Source organism: Dromiciops gliroides, chromosome 3 (genome assembly GCF_019393635.1).
Source record: "Dromiciops gliroides isolate mDroGli1 chromosome 3, mDroGli1.pri, whole genome shotgun sequence".
Classification (NCBI taxonomy): Eukaryota; Metazoa; Chordata; class Mammalia; order Microbiotheria; family Microbiotheriidae; genus Dromiciops; species Dromiciops gliroides.
In genome coordinates, this window is record NC_057863.1 from 594,919,077 (window position 1) to 594,936,524 (window position 17,448).

General features: G+C 43.9%; 2 protein-coding genes across 2 annotated transcripts in view; one reads left to right on the plus strand and one right to left on the minus strand.

The window, feature by feature from the left end:
- The window catches only part of ZMPSTE24 (zinc metallopeptidase STE24), a 46,716-nt gene extending 40,007 nt beyond the window's left edge, over positions 1-6,709 (plus strand). Inside the window, 1 exon segment of the mRNA XM_043996427.1 lies at positions 4,930-6,709. Coding sequence (XP_043852362.1) covers positions 4,930-5,154 — 225 coding nt within the window. The 3' untranslated portion in view covers positions 5,155-6,709.
- A 9,116-nt stretch (positions 6,710-15,825) lies between these two features.
- COL9A2 (collagen type IX alpha 2 chain) overlaps positions 15,826-17,448 on the minus strand; it is a 31,776-nt gene continuing 30,153 nt past the window's right edge. Inside the window, 2 exon segments of the mRNA XM_043995774.1 lie at positions 15,826-16,625; positions 17,034-17,111. Coding sequence (XP_043851709.1) covers positions 16,426-16,625; positions 17,034-17,111 — 278 coding nt within the window. The 3' untranslated portion in view covers positions 15,826-16,425.

Sequence of the window (17,448 nt, forward strand, 5' to 3'; positions counted from 1 at the left end):
ATTCTCTGAGGTTGTGAGAACTTTTTAAGAGGAGGCAGCAGGGCAGCTAGGTGGTACAGTGAATAAAGCACCAGCTCTGGATTCAGAAGGACCTGAGTTCAAATCCAGCCTCAGACTACTTGACACTTAGTAGCTGTGTTACCCTGGGCAAGTCACTTAACCCTCATTGTCCCTCAAAAAAAAAAAAATAGGTTGGGAGAGTTTTGTCACTTAGCAGTGTGTTGGACTTGACGTTCTTGGAGATGCCCTGACATTGTGCTGTTCTCTGAGAGTATGCTATGTTTGAAGAACGTAGCAATAGTAAAATAAACTACCTTTGGAATCAATAGTTAACCCAGCAGAAAAATGGAGCCAGTGTAGATAAGCATCCCAGGAATTTAGTGGAAAGTCACTAAGAGAAATTGAACTACAGGAAGGGCAGGGAATAGTCAGGTGATATTGAATGTGAGTGTCAATGCAAAGAACAGCCATCTAAAATTTATTGGGCATGGACAGTGCTATGGGATGAACACAAAGTGTTTATAAGTAAGTATCTTCAGTTTCCTCAGAGTGAACACTGCCAAAATTGACCCCATTGTAGTATATGCTCTTCATAAGAGTCCATTACCCAAAAAAAGCAGTTGTGTGGTGGGCAGCTTCTCCACATTTAGCAAGGCTGGTTCTCAGTGGGCAGACCACAGGCTCTACTCACAGCTTTCCCAACCTGATGGGAACCTGCCAGAAACTAATCTCTACTGGCATAGCCTGCAAGAGCCCAGGGCTGCACTCACACCACCATTGAGCAGCATTATGTAACCCCTACTTAATAGTAAATGAGACCATAAAGCTAGGCAGCCTGATCATAAAAAAAAGGTTGGTAAGTGGAAAATGTTAAAAGAGAAAGAATTTCAAAGCTAGGCTAAGTAATAAAAGTGGGGCATTTCAGCAATTTCCAGGTTGGTAGAACTTGGAACAAGACATGAATATGCAGTTCTTAGATAACCCAAGTGACTGCTAAGCATTCAGATGACCTTAAAAGAGGTAATTTTAGCCAGGTATGAACACCAGGAAAAACAAAAGGATTCTGGCCTCATCGTAGGCTTACAGCTGGAAGGAACCTTAAAGGCCATCAAAGCCAACTTTTTCTTAAAACCTTCTCTCCTACCACCCCCCACCCCCTTTTACAGATTTGGAAATTGAGGCACAGAAGTTGTGGCTTACCTAAGGTCACACGATTAGAATTGTCTGAAACGGGACCTAAATCCAAATACTCCAAGTCCAGTATTGCCCCTGACTGCACCAAATTTGATTCTATTTTTGATAAGACTCTCTCTAAAATGTATTCTTTTTTGCCTTTTAAAAACAATATACTGGGGGGTGGCTAGGTGGCGCAGTGGATAAAGCACAGGTCCTGGATTCAGGAGTACCTGAGTTCAAATGCGGCCTCAGACACTTGACACTTAACTAGCTGTGTGACCTTGGGCAAGTCACTTAACCCCCATTGCCCCACAAAAAACCAAAACCAAAAAAACAATATACTGATTATGTCACCATTTCTTTCTTTGTGTGTGTGTATGTCTGTGTATATGTCACCATTTCTTGATGAATCATCATCCTCATTCCTAAAATATTAGTTAGTATAGTGTTCTAAATATGCTGCCCTCAGATATCGTTAGGTGATGAATGGTTATATTTGCCCTAGCACATGCTGACATTACACTGCTGTGTTGTGTGAGTTCTTATCTGCTGGATGTTTGTCTCCACCCTCACCATCAAGCTGCCAGTGGTTACTTCAGTGTTGATAAAGAACAGTGCTCAAGACCTACCTTGAACAGTCCTTTCCCTTTGAATTTACTACATCTAGTTGTCTGGAAAAACTCCATAAATGTCCTTGATAGAATTATACTAAACAAATAAGTAGACTGAGGGTGGGTGCTTTCTCATGAATCAAGTGCATGAGTTGGATTTCACTTTCTTTGACTTTATTTGAATGATTGGAGAAACTGTTACTAATTTCCTAGTTCTCAGCTTTGTTTCAAAGCTACCTGGCTCAGAACTCTATGGGCCATTCATTATAATTCCCTGAAAGGCAAGAAGCCAGTTAAAGAAACAGTGGGACCCCTTTATGATTGCAGTGCAGAAAAAAGACTTGCTGAAAGGCAAGTTTGACCTTTCCTAAAGATTTAAGGGAAATTGTCTCCCCCAATTCTTGTTTTGAAACATGGGCCAGAAGTACTACATCAAAAAAGTAAATAAATAGGCTTTGGCTTTTTTGGGGGGGGGCGGGGCTATGGGGGTTAAGTGATTTGCCCAGGGTCACACAGCTAGTAAGTGTCAAGTGTCTGAAGCCAGATTTGAACTCAGGTACTCCTGAATCCAGGGCTGGTGCTTTTATCCACTGTGCCACCTAGCTGCCCTGAAACTTCACAGCATTGTTTGCATTAAAGCAGTGGTGTTGGGAGTTCATACATTTTCCCCAGTGATCCTAGTTGAGAATGCATTTGGGGCAGCTAGGTGGCTTAGTGGCCCTGGCCCTAGATTCAGGAGGACCTGAGTTCAATTCCGGCCTCAGACACTTGACATTTAACTAGCTGTGTGACCCTGGGAAAGTCACTTGACCCTCATTGGCCCACAAAAAAGCCCCAAAACAACAAAAAAATCAATACATCTATTGCTCTATAGAAAGGGAAAAGAGAATGCATTTAAATTTCAGTGGTAATGAGTCTTTAGCCTTTGAAAATGGACTTGATTTCTAGAAATGGCCCAACTCAGAGTTAAAACTGATATGTAAAAGTATATATGGTGGGGGCAGCTAGGTGGCACATTGGATAGAGCACTAGAGCACTGGCCCTGGATTCAGGAGGCCCTGAGTTCAAATCCGGCCTCAGACACTTAACACTTACTAGCTGTGTGACCCTAGGCAAGTCACTTAACCCCAATTGCCTCACCAAAAAAAAAAGTATATATGGTGAATGAATGAAGTTGAGTAGATCTTATTTGAATGGGGGAAAATGGCTTCAAAATAACAGGATGGATTTTCTTACTTTACTTATAAATTGAATCTGGGATCATTTCCCAAAGAGAAGCTTCTATACCCTTTTGAGCTTGGAATACTAGTGGGCCCCATTTTGGGGCCATCACAATAGCTTTCTATAAAATCATTCATTTAAATCTTTAAGTTCTGTTAGTAAAGCAAAGTGTGTGGGCTTTGAGAGGTACCTGTACGAGTACAAAAAGGCAGAGACATAGCTACAGAACGCTTTTTGTGAAGAAGACCTGGAGAGCTGGATGAACTGGGAGCTCAGCCTGTGTCAGCAGTGACAGCACAGCCAGAGAGCTAACTTTACATTCAACTCAGGAAACGGTTATTAAGCACTGACTGTGTGCAAGATACTATGCTGGTGCCTGGGAAACAGTGTCAGAAATGATACAGCCCCTGCCCTTCAGAAGCTTACAGTCTCTGATTTTTTTTTTTTTAAGGCAATGGGGGTTAAGTGACTTGCCCAGGGTCACACAGCTAGTAAAGTGTCAAGTGTCTGAGGCCGGATTTGAACTCAGGTACTCCTGAATCCAGGGCTGGTGCTTTAACCACTGAGCCATCTAGCTGCCCCCACAGTCTGATTTTTAAGACCCCTTTGGAGACTGGTGACTGCCCCTTCTCAGAGAAATTCTTTAAATTCAAAATTGAAGGAAAGGCTAGAGGTTAGTATGTATGTATGTAAATTTTTTTCCATCTAGATTCTTAGACATCCCACCCTGATATAAGTGCATAAGAAAAGTGTAAGGGGCAGTTTGGTGGCGCAATGGACAGTGGATAAAACACCAACCCTGGATTCAGGAGGACCTGAGTTCAAATACGGCCTCAGACACTTGACACTTACTAGCTCTGTGACCTTGGACAAGTCACTTAACCATCACTGCTCCACAAAAAAGAAAAGTGTAGACACAGAACTACTGTGTGGCTTAGGTTTGGGGAGCATGGTTACCCCTGGGGGGATTGGGGTGAACTTTAAAGGATGTTGGGATGTTGAATTTCCCAACCCTGAAGGTCTTCCCGGTAACCACTTGCTGGGAGTACTGTTAGAGCAGGGCTTCTTAAACTTCCACTCACAACCCCTTTTTGCCCAAGAAATTTTTATGGGTATGTAGGCATATAAAACAGGTCCTATTGCTGACCCCCACATTCAGTTTAACTCACAGTTTAAGAAGGTTTAAGTTTAAGGTTTTAGAAGATGTGTGCTTCCTTTGGATGGCAGCCTAGGTGCCCTTCAGGGTCCCTTCTAGCACAGACATGCAATTGTTTTTCTTGTTTTTAAAATATTAGTCTCCTTACTTTAGCTGACATTTATGATGATGCCCATTTTATAAATGAGGAAGCTGAGGCTGAGAGAGGACAAATGACTTGGCTGTGGTCACACAGCTCATAAGTGTCAGAGGCAGGATTCTAATCCAGGTGATTCCCAACTCCACTATACCAAACTGCCTCATAATTTTTGAAGGGTATTTAACGGTTTCGTTTTGACCCTAATATTTGACATCAATCAAAACAATCCTCATTGTTAGTTTAGCACTAGAATGACTTACTCTGAGGAAAGATGCCTTTTCTTGATTGAAGAGAGTGAGTTATAATGGAAAGGGCCCTGGATCTTAAGTCATAATCTGAATTTAGATCCCAGCCCTGCTGCTTACTACCTCAGTGACACCGGGGGAGTCATTTATCTTTGCAGACCTTTTTTTCCCATATGGAAAATGACAGGGTTAGAGAAATTCTCAAATGTGTGGGAATGTATAAAGATGTCCTTGAACTTCACTGACCCTTATTCAGGGCTGTTTTTTGCATGCCCCAGCTCCACTTTATCCCTTCCTTCATGGTCTCAACTTCACCAAATCTTGAGTGAGAACAAAAATACTGCTTTTCAGTAACCCTTTCTTTCTCTTTCCTTCCTTTAGGTACTTTCTTTTTGTCTCACGGTACTGAGCCGAAGATTTGAGTTCCAAGCAGATGCATTTGCCAAGAAGCTTGGGAAGGCTAAAGACTTATACTCAGCCCTGATCAAACTAAACAAAGACAACTTGGGATTTCCTGTTTCTGACTGGTTATTTTCAATGTGGCATTATTCCCATCCTCCACTACTAGAGCGACTTCAAGCTTTGCAGGATTCAAAACAGGACTGAGATGCCCAGGATCTGTGCTTGAAGACAAGTTTCTGAAAGTTTCCATCCTGGCAGCATGTTCTAGCTCTTAATGTTTTTACTTTCTTTTTTTAAGAGAAAAATTAAGTGCAGGTGGATGCCCTGATTTAAATGCACTTAATATCCCATTTTAAAATTGATTGGAAAATCAATTTTTTGAAAAAGGAAAACACTGGATGAGCTTTAAAAACATTGTATATAAAGGTATTTTTACTTTACTTTGGATGATATAATTTACCCCTGATTTATTTGAACAAGCATAAAAATATTCATTTTCATACCTGTAATTGAATCTGCCCACTGAGTACTTTGGACACATCTTTGGAGGAGGTATCTTATCCTCTGAAACCTTTCTACAAGGCTGAGAGCATGGTCCCAAATCATTGTGCTCATATACATTTGAATATTTAAATAGTTAAAATCGTCATTGTTTGATCTGACCAACCAATCAGTGTTTTAAATACTAAGGAAGGTACTTGTCATTGTACCTGGCATTATTCTGGTGAAATGTGGTTATAAATGTACTTTTGACTTCTACCCCTGTATCCACGTTTAAGTGGGCAATTCTGAGACTTTTTTTGTTCGTTGTTTTGTCGGGTTTTATTCATCAGGATCTATTTTACGCTATAGAAAAATCACAATTAACAGAAGACTTCATGTTATTTAGGCAGAGCCATGTATTTCCTGTGTGACCACATTAGGCAAATCAAGAGTATTTTTCAAAATACTCTAGCTTTTTTGAATTCGTAATCCTTTTCTGTCCCTGACTTCAGCCAGGCCTACAACAAGGAAAGTTATGTATTCCTCTTTTTTGGCAGAAACAGCCATCTTATGTAGGCTTTCCTATCTGTACAAGGGACAAAATTTGGAGAGGGGTGGACAGAATGGAATCCCTCCAAGATGACAGGCTTCTTTTCATACTTAGGTGAAGCCCCCTGAAATCAGAGTAAAAACTTACAGAAGTGTTGCCTGTGGTGAGAAAACCTTCTTTATATTGATCCCTGCCCCCAGAAGGGACCAGTGCTACGAATCAGGCCTAGTATCCACTCAGACCAGTTGTAGTAGGTGTCAATGGTCAAGCTATTTTTCATTTCAAAGCAACCCTCCACCCAGAGGTTCCTTTTGACATTTTAAAAGAAATGTGTATGTGACTGCCTTATAATTATGTACAATGCCTGAGGATGCCCTGAGTTTTTGTTTGGAATCGTCCCCTTGCTACTGTGTCTGCTTTTGGGGGTATTTGCTCCAAATGGGAGCAGAACCAGCCCTCAGATTTCTGTCAGTAAAACTGCACAGCTGAGGTTTGGGGTGACTTCTTCACATGAAAATAGGATCAAAGTCAGTATCTCTGTTGTAATGCATTATTTATTTCCTTAGGCAGAGTGGGCTGGTTCTACAGTTTATTCCACCAGCCTCCCTTATTATCCCTTACCTCTTCCTTCTCAGTGAGATGGCCCTCCCTTTTTCCTGTGCCTTTAAACTCACATTTGAATCCAGCACAAGTCAAGCATTAAAAATTTGCCAATGGAAAGTTGTATACTTTATCTTTAATTTTTTGGAAATGCTGTATGTTTTATCCACTTCTGTTCTCATTCTCTGCACACCAGAGGAGCTGGCTTGTGGCATTTGAAGAGGTGGCTCTGCTGTTGGAGGAGAAGCAATAGCCCTCCAGGGTTTGTACCCTTGTGGCTGTCTCTATCTTGCTATGTAACTTTTTTTTACTCTGCTCTGACTGTACTGTCTCAGCTTTGATGCAACTCAAATGATTGTGAGCCTAACTGCTTTCAACATCAAACTTACTAATTGGTGTCTCCATTCAACACCACTTCAGTCTGCCCTCCTGGGAGTCAAATTAAGCTTCCTTAGATGTTTTGATCCTGTTTTCCCCCTGCAGTCATCCAGTGAGAATTGAGTTGGTTAAGACTTGTAGAAGGGAGTCTGTCAGGCAGCAGAAATCTCAGCAGTTTAGGGATGCAGTCTAGGGAATTAGGCTAATTCAGTTAAATGTTTATTAAGTGCCTACTGCACAGACATTTACTAACATCATGGTTGTTGATAGGAAGACAAAGATTTTTTTTTAAATAGTCTACCTCCAAGAAGCTTATTTTCCACTAGACACATACAAGTAGTATAGAGATAAATTTATTACAGGTTAATGTGTGGTGAGTGCAAAAGAGACCCAGAGTACTCTAAGAAGACTTGAGGAGGAAGAAAACACTTGCACTTGGGGTGGGGAAGGGGGAAATCAAAGGAGGCTTCATGGAGAAGGTATCTGGTGAGCTTGAGTCTTGAAGGAATCTAAGCCTTCTGAAAGCAAGAAATGAAGACGAATTGCAGTGCGAGACAGCTTGCACAGAGGTAGAAGATGACATGTTGAGTCTGGAGAACAGCTCAGTCATTGGAATGTAGACGATGAAGGGAATTTATGTATTATGTACTAAGTCTGGGAGAGGAGGCAGGTTGGAGTCAGACCGGGGCTCTTAAATGTCAGGCAGGACATTATTATCAATAATATATTAATATTATTGTAAATAATAAGACAGGAAGGCCCTAAAAGGTTTTGAGGCATTCTTTGGTCATCTGTGGAGGATGGATTATGGATAATGATGGCCACAGTTATTGGGGTGACTGTCAATGGAGGTGTTTTAGAGGTGGAATTGGCAGGATTTCACATCCGAATAAATGGAAGGGGAGGAAGGAATCAAAAAAAGACTCCAAGGTTATGAAATTAGGCAAGCGTTCTGTTTCAGACATGCTGAGCTCGTCGTGCTTGCAGAGACCTCCAGGTGGAAATGTCAGGACAGCACTGGAGCTGAAGAAGTTGGGTTCACATAGAGATTAGGGCTGACTATGTAGATAATTTAAACACAGGAGCAATGAGGCTACCAAAGGATAAGAGTATACAGCAGGTATACTTAAACTGGGGTCGGTAGCCCCTGTGGACAGATTTCAGGGGGTCCTGACCTCAAATCTAGCATTTCCTTAAACTAGGAATATCCATAACATTCTGAGAAGGGATTTCCAGGTCTTACCAGACTCCCAAAGGGGTCCATGATGTAAAAATGGTTCCCTGGCATGAAACAACAAGCCAAGAAAGCCTAGGGCGGAGCCACAGGGGACACCAGTGCTTAGGGGCTAGAATACGGAAGCCGATTCAGGAGAGGAAGTGAAGGAGCCGTCAGGGAAGTAAGAGGAGAACCTGGAGAGTAACCTCCCAAAAACTACCCAGAAATCACAAGCATAGGACTGACAAAAGTCTTCAGTTTAGCAGGTATCACCAGCAATGTTTGAAAAAGCAGTTCAACGGAAGCCTGGGGTCGTCATGAGCCAGCTTGCAAAGGGCACAAGGAGTGAATGGGTGGAGAGGAAGTAACTCTAGAAGTCTGGCCAGGAAAAGGAGTGATGCTAACTGGCAGGGTCAGGGGCATATATGACACATTGCAGACAGGTTCATCATCAAAAAAGCTTGGTGCTCTACAAAGAATTATTCACACCTAGACTTTCCAGGACCTTGTGACACACAGCACTGCTTTGAACTTGCAACCGTGTACACCACTTCTGAAACTGAGAACTAGATGCTCCTGCCTTCAGCTGCAACCTTCTTCCCACAGCCTTCTTTGTGTCTCCTGAATCAGCTCCATCCTCTTCTAGTTCCTTAAGTCCATTGCCCCATACCTGGCCTTCATAGGCAACTACCTCAGCATAACCATCATTCCCTTGCCCTGTGCCTTACCTCGAGTGTTCCCCACCACCCACCAATTCCAAGCCTGTCCCTAGCCTGGCTGTATGTGAAATCCTCTTCAAGGCCCTGGCCAAGTCACATCTCCCATAGGAACTTCTTTAAATTTTCTTAGAGAATTTCTATCTTATCCCATATGCATGCATATGTTTTCTTGTGTACCTATTGCATTACATCTTGTCTCCCCATTTAATTGGGAACTCCTAGATGGTAAAGACTTGTTTTCCCACCCTTGAATCCCAACTGTCTAACACGGGGCCCTGTATTGTAGTTGTTACCTCAAAAAATCTTAAATTGAATAGGAAGCCATGAAACTTCTGATCTAGAGCTTGCTCAATTCAACAAATACTTTCTGCAGAGCACACCTCTGGGGAAATACAGAATTTAAGTAAGACCATCCTTACGGAGCTCATAGTCTAGTAGGGAGCTGAGATGCAAACACAACTATAATAAATGGCATTGGATAGTAAAGGCATTGGAGAGTTACCCAGTGAGTCCCAATGGGCAATTACCAAGGGAGTGGAGATCCAGAGGAATTTGCTAGAGAAGCTAATGCTTGATTTGGGCCTTCATGGACACCAAAGATGGGAAAGGGAAGGTATTCCCATCAGAGGAGCATGTTGAGTAGGGCTATGCATAGAAGACAGGCAATTAAGTGGTAAAGTGGAAAGAGCTCTAGACTTGGACTCTGACTCAGGAAGACCTCATTTCAAATCCTGCCTCAGACTAGTTGTGTGATCCCTGGCAAGTCGATTAACTCCTCTGTTATCTCTGTGTCCTCTAAGATTGGGATGGGAAAAATAATAGCACCTACCTCCCAGGGTTGTTGGATCTAATGAAATAATAAATGTAAAAATATTTTACAAACTAAGGTGCCATGTAAACACTGGCTATTGTTAGCATCTAGTTTTAAATCTCTGAGGTGGTGCATGTTTGGCTGGAGTATAGAGTGTTTAAGTAACGTGAGACAGAGCTGGAAAGGTAGGGTAGCCTCAAGTAGTGGAGGTGAACATCAGACAAAAGAGTTTGACTTGACAGACAGTAGGGAGCCACTGAAGGTTTTTGAGCTAAGGTATAATAACATGACCACAAACCAAAACATTCTGGCTGTAGGATGAAGGTTGGATTGTGATGGGAAGACTTTTAGAGGGCCTGAGGCAATACTTATAATGAGGACTTGACCAGTGGCAATTGGAATAGGGAAAAGATGGATGTGATTTTAGATTTGGGAGTCATCTCTATGGAAGGAGTGATTAAAACTGGTAATAAATGAGATTGCCAAAGGAAAGAGCACAGCAAAGACCGGGGACAACATTTTTTTTTTTTTTGCGGGGCAATGGTGGTTAAGTGACTTGCCCAGGGTCACACAACTAGTAAGTGTCTAGTGTCTGAGGCCGGATTTGAACTCAGGTACTCCTGAATCCAGGGCCGGTGCTTTATCCACTGTGCCACCTAGCCGCCCCTAGCATTAATTTTTAAAAAGTCTTTGAAAGAAAAAAAAAAAGCCTTTGGATCTGGCAATCAGGTAGTATTCCTTCAAAGTTACTATTGCTAACTGTATTTCCTTCCATCCTATTCCCTCCCCATGACATTTACTCTATTTTCTATCTTTCACCCTGTTCCTCAAAAGTGTTTTGCTTCTGACTGCCCCCTCTCCAATCAGCCCTCCCTTCTTTCACCCCACCCCCCACCCCTTATCCCCTTCCCCTCCTACCTTCCTGCAGGGTAAGATATATTACTATACCCTATTGAGTATGTATGCTCTTCCCTCTTTGAGCCAATTCTCATGAGACTAAGGTTCGGTAGTGAGGAAGTAAAAGCATTGTTTATAGAGCACATTCTCAGTAGGTTAAGCAGGCAAGGAAGGGATGTGATAGGGTGGTATCTGAATGGTTAGGTCCAGAGATTCAGGGAAGACCACAACCCATACGATGGAGTCAGGAGTAGGGGAGAGATTAAAGATTTTTTTTTTTTTACGGGGCAATGGGGGTTAAGTGACTTGCCCAGGGTCACACAGCTAGTATGTGTCAAGTGTCTGAGGCCGGATTTGAACTCAGGTACTCCTGAATCCAGGGCCGGTGCTTTATCCACTGTGCCACCTAGCCAGCCGCCCCCTGAGATTAAAGATTGATGAGATGGGGATGACTGCTGGAGCAGGCTGGGTCTTGGGGAGGAGGTGAAGGTAGGGAAATGAAATTAACTTCAGTGTGGAGTAGAAATATCCTGTGGTGGGAGGAGAGAGGTGATGATGTTAAGGTTTAAGGAGTGAAGGAGGGAGGTTAAGAAGGTTCACATCAAATGTGTTATGTCGCTTCAACTGAGTATTAAGCCTTCTGTCTTTAACTTTGCTCATCTCCACAGCATCTCTGTCCCTCCATCCAGGGCACTATTAATCTCTAGGCTCTTGACCTCCTTTGGCCCATGATGAATGGCTTTGGGCCCAAAGCTACCCACACCAAACGAGGCATTTAAAACTGGGCCATTTGTACCTGGGTGGCTGGCCCCCTTGTGGTGCTTTCAATCAACAAGCATTTATTAAGTGCTTACTGTATGCTAAGTACTGTTAGGCTGTAGAGACACAATGACAAAAATTAAAGGGTACCTGCTCTCCAGGAGTTTATGTTTTATCAGGGGAGACAACAAATATGCTTTTATAAACATGTAAGACAATGCAAACACACCAAGCACAAGGTAATTTTTATAGGAAAGGAAGCAGTTTATAGGATCAGGAAAGGTCTCAAGGTAGATGGAAGGTAATGTCTAGGCTGAGCTTTGAAGGAAACAAGATTCTAAGATGTGGGGGTAAGGAGAGTGCACTGTAGGCATGAGGAAAAGCTACTACAAAGACTTGGAGATGGATGTGTGTGAAGAACAGTAAGAAATGCAGTTTAGTGAGGGAGAGCAAGAAGGCTGGACCAAGGAGCCTGTGAAGGGGAGTGTTGTATTGGATGTTGGTTGGGAAGATAGGTTGGAGCCAGGTTTTAAGAGGATTGAGAGTTCAACCTGAGCCTGTGGTCCTCAAACCACAGCTCTTTCCAATATGCCACTTCATCTACCCAAAGTTAATCCTTGGGGCAGCTAGGTGGCGCAGTGGATAGAGCACCAGCCCTGGAGTCAGGAGGACCTGAGTTCAAATCTGTCCTCAGACACGTAACACTTACTAGCTGTGACCCTGGGCAAGTCACTTAACCCCAACTGCCTCACAAAACAAAACAAAACAAAACACAAGTTAATCCTAGAATATCAAAGCTGGGAGAGGGAATCTAGGCCAAACTCCTCATTTCATAGTCAGGGGAAATGCAACTTAGGGAGATGGGTCATGATTTCCTCAAGGTCACAAAATAGGAAGAGTAGCAAAACCGAATCCCAACCTAATATGGTTGTAATTTCTAAAAAAAAATTAATAATAATTCACTTCTGAACTAGCAGGCACCTTAATTAGAGAACTCACTTGACAGGTAATTAGAGAGTTGCCCAAATTAGACTATTAAAAAGACTCCGTAGGAATAATTCATGCCTCTCCTTTCTCCCCTCCATCCTAGCATTGTGACCTCATGGATTTTCAGCTTCCTCTTTCTCTACCTCTCTGGCCACACACAGATAGTGTCACCTCTTTGACCTCACCCTTGAAATTGCAATTCAGCCTCCTCTCCTTTCACTCACCCTCCTCCACTTTCATTCGACATGAATACTCCTTTTCATACTCCTCTCTAAAAGTAATTACAGAATCAGGCTTTCAGAGTTGAAAGAGCTCAGCACGGAGCAGCTAGGTGGCACAGTGGATAGAGCACCGGCCCTGGAGTCAGGAGTACCTGAGTTCAAATCCAGCCTCAGACACTTAATACTTACTAGCTGTGTGACCCTGGGCAAGTCACTTAACCCCAATTGCCTCACTAAAAAATAAAAAAAGAAAAAAAAGAAAGAGCTCAGCAACCATCTAGTTCAGCCTATCCCTCAAAAAGAATTCTGGCTACCACAAACCTGACAACTGGTCATCCTTGGCTTGAAGGGAAACCCACTACAGAGAGAGACAGCTCCTGTTTTTGGATAGCTCTGAGTGTTAGAAAGTTCTTTTCTGACATTAAGCCTAAATATATCTCTTCGCAGCAATGGAGGGTTCTGTCTCTCCTACTTCAGTCTTCTGGGGCCAAACTGAATGAGTTGAATCTCTCCTCCACATGATAATCTTTCGTAAACTTGAGGATGGCTATCCTGTCTCCACTGAGTGTTTTCTTCTCTATGCTAGATTTCTTTAAAAATCCATTAATGACACACACTCAAAAAGCCTTTCACCCTTCTGGTTGCCTTCTGGACATTCTGAAGTTTGTTGATGTCCTCCCTAAAATGCGGTGCTCAGAAAATGAACATAGATGTGGCTTGACTGAGACAGAGTACAGAGAGAGGCTATGACCTCCTTATTCAGTCAGTCAGCAAGTATTTAAATGCCTACTATGTGCCAGGCACTGTGCTAAATGCTGGGAGTACAAAAGCAATCTCTTTTTTCAGGGAGTTCATAGTTTAATGGGGGCAATGATGTGTAAACAACCATATACAATCAAGTGATGTACAGAGTAACTAGGAGATAAGCAAAAGAAGAAAGGGGCTAGAGGGCACCTAGGTGGCGCTGGATTCAGGACCTGAGTTCAAATCTGGCCTCAGACACTTTGACACTTACTAGCTGTGTGACCCTGGGCAAGTCACTTAACCCTCTTTGCCCTGAAAAAAAAAAAAGAAGAAGAAAGGGGCTAAAATTAAAAGGGGCTGGGCAAAGCTTCCTGAAGAAGGTGAGAGTTTAGCTAGAACTTGAAGGAAGCTAGGGAAACTAGAAGGCAGAGATGAGGGGGAGCATCTCAGCCATGGATGACAACAATGAAAATGCCCAGAGTCAGGAGCCAGGAGTGGCCTGTTTGAGGAAGAGCAAGGAGGCCGCTGTCACCAGATCACAGAGTATGGAGGGGAAGGTAGGGTATAAGAAGACCAGAAAGGCAGGGGGGACTTTGAAGGGCAAAGAGAGGATTTTATATTTGATCCTGCAGGTGTTCCAAATAGTCTCCTCTTGGCCAAGCGGCAACCATGTCTCCAGTCACTATATTTATAATGGATGGTTTAGCTTCACTTCACTTAGAAGACCAAGGCTCTCTAAAATGAGGCCTCATATAGCTTCAGTCTTCCCTTCCCTGGTTCCTTTCTATGTGTGGAAAAATGCTCACAATTCTAAAAATGCCTCTTCTCAGCCCCTCTACTATCGCCCAACTCCTATCCTCTCACAGATAACTTTTTTTTACTTTATTTTAAAATTTTTAATATTTTATTTTCCCCCAATTACATGTCAAAACAATTTTTAACATTAATTTTTTTTTAACTTGAAAAGACTTACACGCACTGAAGCAAAATGAAGTGAGCAGAAGCAGGAAAATGTTGTCCACAGTATCAGTAACGTTGTACAATGATCAACTATGATTGTCTTAGCTCTTCCCAGCAATATAATGATCCAAGACAATTCCAAAAGATTCACAATGGAAAATGTTATCCATATCCAGAGGAAGAACTGATGGAGTCTGAATGAAGGCTTTTTTTTAGTGTTTTTTTCCTTTTGTTCTGTTTCTTCTTTCACAACATGACTAATATGGAAATATGTTTTACATGATTGCATACATATAATTGATATCAAATACCTTGACATCTTAGGGAGGAGGAAAGGAGGGAGAAAATTTTCAATTCAAAATTTTATATATGGGGAAGCTAGGTGGCACAGTGGATAGAGCACTGGCCTTGGATTCAGGAGGACCTGAGTTCAAATCTGGCCTCAGACACTTGACACTTACTAGCTGTGTGACCCTGGGCAAGTCACTTAACCCCAATTGCCTCACCAAAAAAAAAAAAAAAAAAAAAAAAAAAAAGATGTTATAGATGAAAGTGATTTTAAAACATAGTATCAGGGGCAGCTAGGTGGTGCAGTGGATAGAGCACTGGCCTTGGATTCAGGAGGACCTGAGTTCAAATCTGGCCTCAGACACTTGACACTTACTAGCTGTGTGACCCTGGGCAAGTCACTTAATCCCAATTGCCTCACCCCTCAAAAAAATTTATATGACAAATTGAATCTTAAAACTTGTCTTTATGTGTAATTGGGGGAGGGGAAATAAAATCCAGTTGTCTATACTTGATAGCTCCCCAACCTCACCAGCTACTCTCTCCTTCCTCCACTCTGCTGGCCCTGTACTCTCTAAGGCCACCATGTCCATTGACTTTTTTTCAATTCTCAGCCTCCTTGACTTCCCTACCACAACTGACACTGTTGACCACCCACCTACCCCCACTAGATTCTCTCCCACTTGGCTTTCAAGACACAGAATCATAGAATTTGAGCTTTAGAAGGGACCTCAGTGGCCCTGGGGCCCTGTGTCTCATTCTTTCGGTTTTCTGTGTTGTACTCTCTAATGAAATCTAACCATCCTCTATCACCTCAGATGAGGTCATTTGCATGTTGTCTCCCCCCTTAGATTGTGAGCTTCTCAGTATCGTGGTTTTTTTTCTATCCCCAGCACTTAAACACAGTGAGTGCCACGCAGTAGATATTTAATAAATGCTTGTTGACTGACTGACTGATCCCTTGGTCAGTAATGACCTTGTAAAGACCCCTCTCTTATGTACCAGAGCCCACATTATTAGTGTGCACTCCCCCCCCACACACACACCCATACACACACAGAGTCAGTACTGCCAAACAGGATTTGAGACATCAGTGGGCTCCAGCTGGGTGGGTTGGGGCATTTATTGTTTGGTATTATAGATATGCACGGGTATGTGTCTCTTTGCAGTTTTCCGGTGGCTCAGAGACTCTCTCCCCAGCCATGACACCACCCTCCTCCCCACCCCCACCCCCATTACAGGCTATGCTGCCTGTGCCCTTGGCCCCAGACCTCCAACCCTGTGCCGTACCATCGCCATATGGGAAGGGGAGCCCTGGGTCTGGACAGCTCTGGCCCAGGTATTCCCAGCTCTGGATGGGGAAGGAGGGGGTATACTTAAATATTCACACAGAGCTGAGTTGGGGCAGGGGGCGGGGAGAAGGCTGACTTGTTGGCCCAAATGTGGACACTTCTACCCCAGGATGTCAATGTGGAAGAGCAGGGACCTGTAAAAGGGACCGAGACTAGGAACTGCCCTCCCTCCAAGGTGTCCAGAGGATGGAGAGTGGAGAGGAGGAGGAGTGGGTGAAGGAGATGTTTATCTGGACATAGGAGCACATCGGGGAAAAGTCTGAGATCTGAGGTAAGAAATAGGCCTTCAAACCTTCTGATTCGGGGGTCTACCTGATTGTTCTCCCCCTTTGTGACTCCTTCATTTGGAATTTCCCAAGATGCTTGATGTAGACTACCGGCCCACTGAACCCCTGGGTCCTTAGCTTTAGTCAGTGTCCTCTGGGTCAGGGGACTGGGTATCCATCAAAGGGGGTAGGATGAGCGCTGGGCAAAGGAGGCAGGGCCCACCCCCTGTTGCTCTGGCCTGACTCAGGGCCCCTTGATGGTCCCTGGCTCTGTGAGGCGGGCAGAAGCATAGGCTGAGGCTCCAAGGCAAGCTGCAGGGTCACAGTAGCCTGGGAGCCCCACGGGGCCAGGCAGGCCTGGTCGACCTGCCTCTCCTGGAGCACCTGGTGATCCACGGTCTCCATCTTTGCCATTGATGGATTGGCCTGGCCGGCCAGGAAGTCCTGGGTTGGGGGAGAGGAAAGAGCATTAGGATCCCATCAAACCCTGATTAAATCTTCTATCCTTTTGCCCCCAGATTTTCAAGCACTTTTGGGACATCCCATTGCCAAGAAGGGAAAAACTGAGGCTGTGGACACCACACAAGGGCAGGTAACCTGCCTGGATAGAAATTTCTCCAATCCTCAGCAAGGGTCTCCTAAGTAGCTCCTCACACCTGGGCTAAGGCAGAGGTGATCATGGAAGAAAAAACTTGTCCCTCTGCCCCTTAGACCTCCTCCCTAAGTGGTATCTAGTCCCACCTGATGCCACCATAAGCAGAAAGAGAAGCCTGGCATCCTGTTTCCCAGCCTCTCAACAGGGAGCATGTGAAAAGGGGTAAAGCCCACAGCTGTCCTACGGTTGGTACTCACCTGGGATTCCTGGAGGCCCTGGCTGTCCAGGGTGCCCACGGCCCTCATCACCTCGTTCTCCTTTCTCTCCACGTTTCCCTGTCAGGAGAAGACAGGGCTCTCTGAGGTCTGCTTCCTCTGCTCAAGGACAGCAGGGAAGAACCAGAAAGGGGCAGGGCCGAGACCAGGGTACAGAGGAAGAGTTCAGAACCCAGGGCCCTGATTCCTAATAGGGTGATGTCTCCCCTTTCCCCCCCCCTCCCCCCCGCCAATCAAGAAGTCCTAAAGGACTCTTGGAAAGCTTGGAAGGAGAGAGAAAGGAAAGAAGGCAGCTGAGACAGGTGGGGAAGAGAGAGGAAATGGGAGCACAAGGGAAACACACATCCAGGTACCCCATAGCAAAGGAAGGTGCTCAGGACATAGCAGGAGCCCTTCC